This window comes from Salvelinus sp. IW2-2015, linkage group LG32, assembly GCF_002910315.2.
Source record: "Salvelinus sp. IW2-2015 linkage group LG32, ASM291031v2, whole genome shotgun sequence".
Classification (NCBI taxonomy): Eukaryota; Metazoa; Chordata; class Actinopteri; order Salmoniformes; family Salmonidae; genus Salvelinus; species Salvelinus sp. IW2-2015.
Window position 1 is genome coordinate 9,125,935 of NC_036871.1, and position 11,277 is coordinate 9,137,211.

General features: G+C 45.3%; 1 protein-coding gene across 1 annotated transcript; it reads right to left on the minus strand.

The window, feature by feature from the left end:
* Positions 1-626: 626 nt before the first annotated feature.
* LOC111956803 (angiomotin-like 2a) lies at positions 627-9,718 on the minus strand. Its single transcript, XM_023977434.2, has 10 exons — positions 9,523-9,718; positions 8,020-8,823; positions 6,713-6,881; positions 4,736-4,880; positions 4,479-4,568; positions 3,257-3,728; positions 2,989-3,090; positions 2,659-2,819; positions 2,264-2,404; positions 627-1,882 (listed from the first exon to the last, which is right to left on the minus strand). The coding sequence occupies exons 2-10, from the start codon at positions 8,757-8,759 to the stop codon at positions 1,788-1,790; spliced, it is 2,115 nt and encodes a 704-aa protein (XP_023833202.1). The 5' UTR covers positions 8,760-8,823; positions 9,523-9,718; the 3' UTR covers positions 627-1,787.
* Between the last annotated feature and the right edge of the window lie 1,559 nt (positions 9,719-11,277).

An 11,277-nucleotide genomic window follows, 5' to 3' on the forward strand; every position in this document is an offset into this window, starting at 1 on the left:
TTTTTGTGTGCATGGAAAATTTCTGGGATCTTTTATTTCAGCTCATGAAACATGGGACCAACACTTTACATGTTGCTTTTATATTTTTGTTCAGTGTAGATACATATCGAATTGCCTTGACAGGGAAAGATGCACATGCCAAATATATATATCCATATACCTGTATATATAGCAAACCCAACTCAAAACTATACTGCACATACTGTAAATATACACACAGGGGTGGTAAAGCATTCAAAGTTACTATAGGTGTTGTCTGAATTTCCTTGTGCGTGGCAACTTCAACCAGGATCAGTTGCAATTTTTGTTTGTTATTTATATTGTTCCATGTCCCTTTAAGAATGCTATCCATGTCAAGCATGCTCTTAAAAAGGTGCACAGAGACAATAGAGCTAGCCATTTGGGAAAGTTGAGCCTGAAGAATGCTTCTCTGGCTTTCATTAGCCCTCATTCCCTCTCTTCCTCCGGAAAGAAGGAATGAACGTGTGAAGAGAAGATGAGAGGTAGATTGAGGGAAAGAGGAAAAAAAGTAGTAAAAAAACTTGCCAAAATAGTTTTGTGTCGACATCAAAATTCTTCTCAAAGATGTTTTTTTCCAAGAAAAAATGGCAACAAAGTAACAGGAGTTATATATTAGAATATTTTATTGCTTTATGAAATGTTGTTTGAATTCAAATTCACAACCTTCATATTGTTAGGAGTTCACAGAAATGTATTTGCTGGAGGTCAACGCTTTGTCTGTTGGACAGCTGGACATAACCATGATTGTCAGCACATAACTTACAACACACAAACATCTTTGGCATCCTGTTCATAGCACTACATATCTAAAATAATTATACAAACATCTGTATAAAATATATTAAAACCTGTTAGTTCAGAAAAAGGCTCACGGTAAACAAAAACCAAATGGTGTAGTTTACAGCTTAATCCCCATGATGAATCTGACCAGCGGATTCACCACATCAGAAAATACACACAAAGAAACATTTGAAAAATAATAATAAAAGAAGAACTTGGTGAAAAACAACAACAAAAAACAGACCATCACAACTTATATTTCTAAACCTGTAGAACCGGCTACTGAGGCTTAGGGAATATGGCTGGTGACAATATGAACGTTAAGTTTTTGGGCATTTTTATTAAATTATGGAGATGAGTTTTGCTCAACTCTGAAGAATTCCATGGCACAGGAATGTGGCCAGATTCACTCAACATTTCTGCACAGGGAGGGAACGGGGGTTAAAAGTCCATAAAAAGATCAATTCTACAGACAAGGTTATCTGGAAAAGCTTGAGGCTTTCAGTTAATATTTGGAAATGAGAAAAAACAGATCTGATTCATTAAAAAGAGAATATGAAGTTCCCGAACTCCATAGATCATTGTACACGACAGACCATGAGAAAGGTGTTGTGAATATGTGAAAAGCAGCAAATATAAATACGTTGGCATACACTGACAGGACATTAGTATGTTGCCCGTTACAAAACAGCAATACTGTCCAAGTACCTAGAATGTTTCACATTTTGTCTCATAGACCCAGATGGCTAGCCTGCAGTCGCCTGGCTAAGAGAGAAAGAGATAGAGGAAGAGCCCCGTTCCCCTCTAAATGTGAGAGCACAAGTCCTTTCTCCATACGTTCCTCCCTCATTCTGTAACATTCTTGTCTTTTGTACATTTTTTCGGCAGAACTCTGACCATTGACGTAGTCAGTACTCTGCGCAGCTTCCCGAGAGCTCACACCCCCTCGAGTGAATCTCTTGTCGAAGATCAAAAGTCTGACTTCCTCAAATGAAGATTTCCACTGCCTCTGCCTCCAAGTCATCCAGGCCTCTCAATGTGTTCAAGGAGGAGGACTTTGGTTGTTGCGCAGCAGCGTTGTCTGGAAAACAGAGAGAGGTCAAATGATTAGAGGAATGTGTGGGAAGAGTGGAAACAGTGGAAAAATATGCCACTGTTACAGTACATCATCTGTAACCAAAGAAACATGCTGATTGTTCCACATTGGGATGAGCCATTCAGGTAAATCAGTGCAGTCAATAATCAGGGCTAAGTGTGACAACATAGCACATTCCGGCAGCCCACAGACGACCCCCGACCTACAAGGCCATCGCCGATTGGCTGGTTCTACGGGGGTAAATCATAGTTGGTAAATCAATGACTGCTCTGACATAGAGTGTGATGCAATTACAAAGAATGGTTTGGGTGTTTGGGTAACTGTGTGTGCGTGTGTGTGGATGTGTGTGTGTGACAGACTACTCACCAATGCTGAGTTTAGAACCAGTGGTTGGCTCCTTGGCCTTAGCTCCATCCTCTGATCCACAGCTCTGGCTCTGGCTGGGGTGAGCTGGGGAGGAGCACCGGAGAGGAGAGACAGGAGTCTGGTCGTCTGACAGACTCTTACCTACAACACAGAGCATTGGAAATATCAACCACTGTCTGGTACACATTTAAATGATAAACATGTGCTCTAATTCTACTGTCAATCCACTTCAATGTCCATCAAAATGATCTTTGACAATAACTCCCTAGTTCATATTCCGATTAGATGGCATGTATGTAGCGAACAACAATGGCTCCTGAACAGAGCCCTGAGGGACCCCTCAAGTAATAGTTAAAAAGTTTTTAATCTCTGACCCTATCGTGACTCATCCTTACCTTTGCTTATGCTGGCGCACTTGGCCGTGCTAATTGAAGAAGTGGACATGGCGGCGCGCAGACAAAACCCACTCTTCTCGACCTGGTCCTGGTGCAAACGCTGGTGGAGTACCTTAATGACAGCATCTTTCTCCAGGATATGGGCGTAGAGAGCACGGATCCTACGTGCAGGAGAAAAATGGAGTCAGAGGAGACAAATGGTGGCTCTCTGAGCATTGCTATCTGATACAACAAAGTAGATTAGAAGTGTTAAATGCATACAAAGTGTCATGACAGCAAACATACTATAAATTATGGATCATTTCTAGGAAAAAAGTTCCATATTCATACCGGTTTTCCATCTCCTGGTTTCGGTAGTCAGATACAGGCAGGTCCTCGTTGAAGCTGTTGTTAGAAGAGTGACAGGGGGAATGGTTGATGATGGTTGTGTCTCTGGAAGGGAGAAAATAGATTCCTTTAGGAACTGGATGCAGGTAAAAATGTGAAGTAAAATAAACGTATTTAGCCCAGATGTTTTGAAAATGTTCTCTCTCGTATGTGCAAACAGAACACAACCCTTGAACCATCTATCCCCTAACGTTAAACCTCTGACCCTCACCTCTGAGCGGCGGCGGTGGCTGCCACGTCCATGGCGAACTGCCTCATGGTGCTCTCCTCCAAGTACTTCTGCTCCCAGCGCATCATGTCCGCCTCCAGGGCTAGGATACGCTCCTCTCTTTCCCTCAGACGCTCGTGCAGCGAGCCCACCGTCACGCCCGGCGGGTGAGACTGCTTCTGCTGTGCCCTCAGGCTCTTCAGCTCATGCTCGAGGCGTGTTCGCAACCTCATCTCCAGGCCCTCGCGCTTCTCGCAGGTGGCCTGCAGCTGAGCCAGGGCGCTCTGCAGCCGCTCCACCTTCTCCACGTAGGCCCGCTTCCGCCGCAGTTCCTCTTCCAGCTGCCGGCCCCTGCACCGCTGGGCCTCTAGGGCCTCCTCGAGCTGCTCCGCCCTCAGGCCCTGCTCCTCTGCGAAGTTGCGGAGCCTCTGGAGTTCGCGCTCGGCACGCTCACGCTCAAACTGCTGCTCCTCGCCTGATGGGGGGGAAAGAAAGAGGAGAAGAGAAGGGGGGAAAGAAAAGGCAGATATGGTAAAGCCACAAAGCTACAAACTGTACAACATTCACACACGGGATAAATTGACAGGATACATCAGGATACAAGCTAGTCTTGGGTACCGGGACGGACACAAGGCATGAAAACCAGTCTAAGGCCACATGAAGCTATTTCGAAGGTGAAAATGAGAGCTTGGACGAAGTCTTTAGCCATCACACTACCATCGCTCTAACCCAGCTAATACGTCCCAGTATTCAGCCATCACGGCCGACGGTCTTCATTTGCTCAAGCATTCGTGGAATGTCGAGGGTTAGAAAGAGGAGGGGAAGCTCCTATCCCTTTGACCCACTTAACCAGGAACATACCTCCAAAAAGGAACATTCCTCCAATCAAGGCCGTACACCTCCAACCCTATCTCTCATCTGGCCCACTGCTTAAATAGACAACGTAAATCAAAACCAACAACCCCAGGAACCTGATGTTAGTTCAACAGTTCTCATTTATAGCTCCCTTTCCTTCCTCCTTCTTCGTAGCTGGGTTGCGTTTACTGTTGATGCGTTCTCACCAAATAAGCGGAGGTTATGCAATGGAAATTCTTCCACACAGGATGTAGCTTAGCTACAGAGTGGCCCTGTGCTATGCTCCAATCCTGTGAGGAATGCGCAACATGGCTGAAGTGGGTCTAAGACTTGGAGTGGTGGGAAAGGAGACGGGATGTGTGACACTTACTTTGCTCGAGCAGTTTGGTCATGATGTGCTGGTTGTGGTCAGCAGCTTCCACTTCTTTGGCGGCCTGTGTTCTGGCATTTTCCAGGCTTTCTGTAACGCAAATATTGAAAGTTAAGCATTATACACTAAAACTGATTTGGGAAAAAGTTTCACTGCAACCAGTCCCACTCTTTATAAACCATTATAATCTTTTAAAAAATGGCTCTGGACTAAAGTGCTTAACCAACCTGAGGTTTTCTGGTATTTGTAGTCCTTACCTCTAAGGTCCCTGTTGAAGTCCTGCAGCCTCCTGATCTCGGCCACCAGTCTGTTCCTCAGGGTCTGCTCCAGGCTCTCCCTCTTACTGCTGCCCTGCATCAGAGCCTCATAGGCCTCTGAGATCCTCTGGCTCTCCTGCTCCAACTGAATGGACAGAGAGAAGCAAGGAGGGGAAAGAAAAACATTATTGGTCAGCCATCTTGTTTGTATGTTTAATATCTTTATGCGTGCTGAAGATGGGGGGGGTGTTGGTTCAGACCTAGTACATCTGTATGTGCAGTACAGCACATAAACACGTGGGCACGTATATAAACATACATATGGGCATATATACATAAATATACCTGGGAGCAAATTCCGTACATGTGGGCACGTAGCCTCATACTGTGTTTATACGGTACATACACTACATGCCTATAATCCAGAGGAATTTGAGCTAACACCACTCCCCGTGTGTGAGTGGTTTATATCTGCATTCCTGGGAGCTAACAGCCATGGTTCTAGGTGTGGGTGGTTCACGCGCACACGCACAGACATACAGAGAGAGAGAGAGGTACGGGCGGGTTGTCAAATGCGGGGAAGGTGTGCACGCCTGTGCTGTGGAAACAGAAACAGGCAGAGAAGTGAAGAAGTAGAAACGCCTACCATTACAGCAGCCACTAAGGCATGTTTACTCAGGGCTGCGACCCGACGGTCAGGGGAAATTTTCCAACCCAGTAATTATCATTCTTTAAGGCTGAGGGAGCACAAGAAGTGGGGTGACGTAACTCCACAGGAGAGCAGCAAAGTCTTGGTACAGTATGCATTTGCCATAAGATATAGGAAGATGGATATAACCTATTTTAGTCCTCCATCTACCTCTATGGCATCTACCAAGATAAATATGTGAAGTATGTCAGCTAATGCTGTTGCCACTATCCTGATTTATAAGAGGCAATAACATACTCAAGTAGTGATGGGGGGGGGGGGGGGGGGACAAATTAAGTATAAGAACGCAATATTATTTTTTGCGCTAGTTGGCTGTACCTGCACCAAAACTCCAATATTTTCCCTTTATAGCTTGATCTTGATCTTTTTAAATAGGGAGCCAATTTGTTTCCAGCACTTTTATTTCCCCGACTCATCAAAACGTATTTTCTCATGTTCTTTCGTCTCTTTGCAGCAGACATATAGTTAGCAATACGTTTGGAACATCGAATCGCAATAAAAATCACAGTATCGAAACGCAATACATATAGAATCGTGAGAATCGCAATACATATCGTATCGGCACCTAAGTATCATGGTAATATCGTGACGTCCATGGCAATTCCCTGCCCTGTACACAAGGGGGGTGTTCAGATTCAACACACAGTAGCCCTGCCACCTGCCACGGCGAACAGAATATCTCTCTCTCTCTGGGCACTCTTGAGCATCTGTGCCAGGGGTCACAACCCTATCGACTGCTGTCTGACATGCCCTGGATAGGACCAAAAAAAATCTCTGGCTAAAGGGCACATACTCACAACCCCCTGGCTGCAGCACAATGCAGGGAGTGTGGACACAGTAGCAGACTCTGGCCTCTATATGTTCTCTATTTGCAGCCAATGGTAGCAGCAGTTGTACAGATGGGGCAGTGTGCCTGAGGTGGCTCTACACAAGCTATCTGCTATTTGGGTTTCCCTCCATTCCCTTCATTAAGTGACACATGTTTCAGACTACAGTCCTTTGCTATTGAGTGTGGGCATGCCTACTTCAGAAGTTACACGTGTTGTGTGTAACTCAGAGTTGTGCATTCATCATGCATTGATTTCAATGGGAGATTTGCCCAAAGTTGAACATGATTTGTTTCTCCGATATAACATCAGTCCTTCATGCATATAGCAGTACAAACTTGTCCAATGGCATGTCGCCATTTTAGAGAGGGACTGAAAGGAGAATATTCCCACCATATAGATACAATATAATTCTCTTCAATTCAAATGTGTGGTTCTCACCTTCTGGATGCGGCAGGCCTTCTCTCGGTGGCCCTCCAGCTCCTGCCTCAGCCTCTCGTTCTCCAGCATCAGCAGTTCCATCTGCTTGGACTCCTCCACGACACCAGGGGGCCGACTGGTGAACGTGCTGTAGCAGGTCTCCGTTTGCTGCTGAACTGGGGCCACATACCTGTGAAGAAGGACGAGTGTTGCTGAATTGAGTGTGACTAGCCGCTAACGTCTTCCCATGAGTGTGACTAGCTAGCAATAGTACCTTAGCTCATAGAACTGTGGTTACGTGAGCAACCTTTGTTCGTTAAGTTTACCACAAGCTTCCCGCCGCTGATCTACGTATGTCCGCATGTGGGTGGAGCGGGATTTTTTTGAGTCGCTGACACCTTTTGGTAACATGGTATTCTTGCCAGTCCCACTCCCATTCACAAGGGGGCGATTCAACGTTTTTATTTTTGTCTTTTCATTTTGTGAAAGCAAGGAAGAGTCGCCTTCCCTTGCTAGTAGTAGATACCTGGCTTTAGCCTGGCTAAAAAATAGCAAGCTAGCTAGCCTTTTCAGCTTCCCGCATCTCTATGTAAATAAATATGCCCTGGCAAGTATTCTTATAAAACATTATCCCAGTTTGATATGCTGCTTTTGTATTCATTCCCATATCGGCTAAAAATAGAATGTCATGTTTTGGTCACAGAGAAAAAAGCATATGGCTAGCCAGTTGGCTACCGCAGGTTCTACCATTTACAATAGCCTGTAATTATACGTTTTTGGGTGGATTCTTGTCGTTTGATTTACTGTTTGAACAGTCGCTGAGATTATATTTGGTTATCAATGCATAATTGGCTACTTTGATGAATTGTCTATAGAGAATATAGATAAAAGAACCAAGAGACAACACTGCCCCCACTGCTGTGAGTTCTGCGCATTGTTACAAGAAGCCGCCCCTTGTGTGATGAAAAACGACACTGCGACACTCTGAGTCTGGCATCCACGGATATCACAACTATCTTATAATGAACACTTCAACTCCACCCTAGGTAGGTTGACTTAATAGTGTTTCAGAAAGGCGATCGGAATTCCAACCTACGCGTTAATGCATGCTAGGAGGTAAGGAAGGCACGACGCACAATGACAAGGCTTGGAATCCATTATGCGAACGGCTACGGCCACAGAAATTAGCACACTATTTAATGTGTGATCGCTGTTGATTCATGGCAAAGACATTGGGAACACACCAACAGCGGGAACACCTTTACATGACCTCACTGTCTGGCCAACACCCACACACACGGTTGTGCTTTGCCGTAATGCCTTAGTACCTGTGCTGCTGGGTCTGGATTGGCTGGGGAATGTCCCTGTACACACACTGTGGCTCTTGGGCGTGGATGGGCATATATCCTTGGGACATGATGGGAACAGATGAGTACTCTGGGTGTAGGCTACATTTGTCCTGGAGGCCTTGTGGGGGGGCGTAGTAACCCAGCTCCGGGTAGCTATGTGAGGAGCTTTTGACTGCCTCAGACTTCGCCATGGCACCATTCCTCTCCAGAGACAGCTGCAGGAGATGCTCACTCAGCGATCGCATATGCCCTCGCTTCAACTCAATCGGTGCCTCATCCGCCGCACGGTAGTCCCGTTGGCGCAGCTGCTTGTGGGCGCCTGTGGCGGGTGCCCAATGCTGAGCCAGGTACTGAGAGTGGGCTTTGGCCTGCTCGTAGGTGGGCAGCTCCTCGCCGTGGACCTGGTAGAGCTGGTAGCTACTCTCCGAGTGCTGGTAGTCTCCCTGGTGTTCCTGGCCCTGGGGCTCCTGGCGGGCTGACAGTTGGAGGAATGAGGAGTCTTCCTGGGTGAGGCTCTCTAGAGAGGAGCGAGGACTTCCACCGGGGCCCTCACCTGATCCACTCCCAGGCCCTCCACCAGGGGACCCTCCGCTGCCTCCGCGCAGGGCCTGCTGCTGGATGGCCAGGAGGGTGCGTGCGTCTGTGGGGTTGCCGTAGCGTAGTTGTTCCTGGATGAGGCGGTGCAGGACCGTGCCAGACGGCTCTTCTGTGGATGACATGATGGTTCTGTTGTTTGAAGCTAGTGATCAAGTGTAGACAGAATTTTTATAGATGGCTGTGAACCTGGAACAGGATCAAAAAAATGAATCAATAAGCATACTTACAAGTAGTCCTACACCTAAAACAGTATAGTTGATCATTGCTAATGTACAACATTTACAAGATCATGCAAATGATTTGTGCTCCTCCAAAACACTACTGTAGAATACTGTAAAGACTGCAAAAAATTATATAATATTCATGATTTCTTGAATATCCCATACATCACTCAAGGCCTTTGTAGTCCATGTAGGGTGATGCAAAAATCAAGTATGCCCTACTTTTGAGTGATGGCATTCCATTAATTTCCTAATGGAAATTAATTATCCCTCTTAATTGTATAGGTATGCCATCACTATTTCACTATCAGATGTGATTTTTACTTAAACATGTTCCATTTTCCATTAGTTAAATTGTCAACATTATGGATCAAATGTTTGTTGGTCGTGAAAAGTAACATTCATACACGCCACATAGCGACAGAAGGGAAACGTGGTTGCTCCGTGGTACTACTGCTGTTAAAATGTGCGTCGAAATTCCATTCTCACCGAGAAGCCAAGCGCATAATTCTAGAAACAGTTTTAAGTACCAACGATGGAACAATTAAGTTGCATAATAAATTAGAAACTACAATATAATATGTTTTGTGTTAACGCACGATACCCGACTGTTACAATTCAAGCCTCGAATGTTACAAAGTAGCCGAAAACAAACTATTCTTACCAGTTCACGCTGTCATCCCAGCAAAACGTTTTTTAAAAACGTTCAACTTTAAAATAAGGTGAAAAGTAATGCACAATGTTTCGCTTAAACAGTTATCATCCTTCCACCGCGAGTTTGTGGTTTACTCTGGTCAGAACTTGCTCAACACTGAAACGGTTGTCGAGAGCTGAGCGATAATAAGTAACTGGGGACGGAGGGACTGAGGTCGGAATGTCAGGAATGTGAGAGCGCGAGTTCCCTCGGGGATCAAAAGCGTAACCCACACGGTTCCAATATGAGAGAGGAGGCCAAACTGAATAGCTGCAATTCTCCTCACAACCATGAGGACAGCGATGGTGTTCCAGATAATAAACTACAAATGGGAATGAATTACAGGGAAACCAGCAGGCAGGAGTTACATAGGCCTAACATCGTGTTAATAACATGTTATAAAGATCATAACAACCTGAATGTAGATAGTCCACGTTTACACGTTCCTTACCTCTGTGAGTGTCTGTCTGCTATTGACATTTTGCAGATACTGATTGAGCGGATAGGAATAGCCTATAGACTAACGCTATAGATCTGTTTTGACATTTCATTCAAGGGCAACTGTGCATGTGACCTTGTCCTATCTCTGTTTGCACTGGGGGGGGGGGGGGGGGGGGGCAATGATTGCGCATAGATTTTTTTTGCCACTATCCAGTGTTTTCAGTCAATATGGCTCTAGGATTCAGCTAAAGAAAATGCCTATAGATTCAGGACTACTAAACTATAAACTATAATTATCTAGTGATGAAAGTAGCCATTGACTTGTATGGGAGATGAGCGCCTCAACAGGACAGGACAGAGTATATATGCAGCTGTCCATTGGAATCTGTGGCTTCAGTTTTCCCTGTGACCAGGACATAGAAAGTCGTTGAGCCCAAAGCACTACATGATGCAGAGTGGTAGAGAATGTCAAACAGAAGCACCTGATTGAACTATGGGTTCAAATCTCAAATATGTAGGAGCATAAGGCCTGTGGAATGAGACATGAGTTTAGTATGCTTCATGAATTAACATAATTAGCCTCTATAGGCCAATGAACTAATAACACAATTTTAGTAGCATTTTGTGAGGCCACAAAGCTTCTAAACCTTTCAAAACGCATAATGAAGGCAAAAAAAGGCACAATAATCTACCATCTTGATGGTTTTCTCTGGAAGTTTACAGCACACATTCCACACATGTTTTGGGTGGTAGGAAGCACAGGAGGTTGGTTTCACCTTAATTGGGGAGGACAGGCTTGTGGTAATGGAATGGTATGGAATGGTATCACATACATGGTATCACATACATTAAACATGGTTTTATGCCATTCCAATCGGTCCGTTCCAGCCATTATTATGAGCCGTCCTCCCCTCAGCAGCCTCCACTGGTGGTAAGTATTCTTAAACATACTTTTTTTACCCAGCCAAGTTGTCTGAATGTCTAGGCGGCCATTTGCAAGGTATTAAAAGCGTGTTTGAGTTTCCCCTCAAATGTTGACAGTGGTGGATAGTGGAAGCCCCCTTTAAAAGCGTGGCTTTTCATTTAACACCTCCCCACTACTTCCTCTTCCACCCCTTTTGAGTGTTTGCCTTGGTGTGTGAATGAGGGCATTTGATTAACCCGAGCGCCCGGGTAGGCAGAGTTGGAACCGGACTGCCTCCCGGGTATGAGCCGTGCGCCCCAATCTGGCCGACGGCTAGGTCGGCTCAAAACAAAAGTGACTTAGGTTAAGCACGTGGAGTA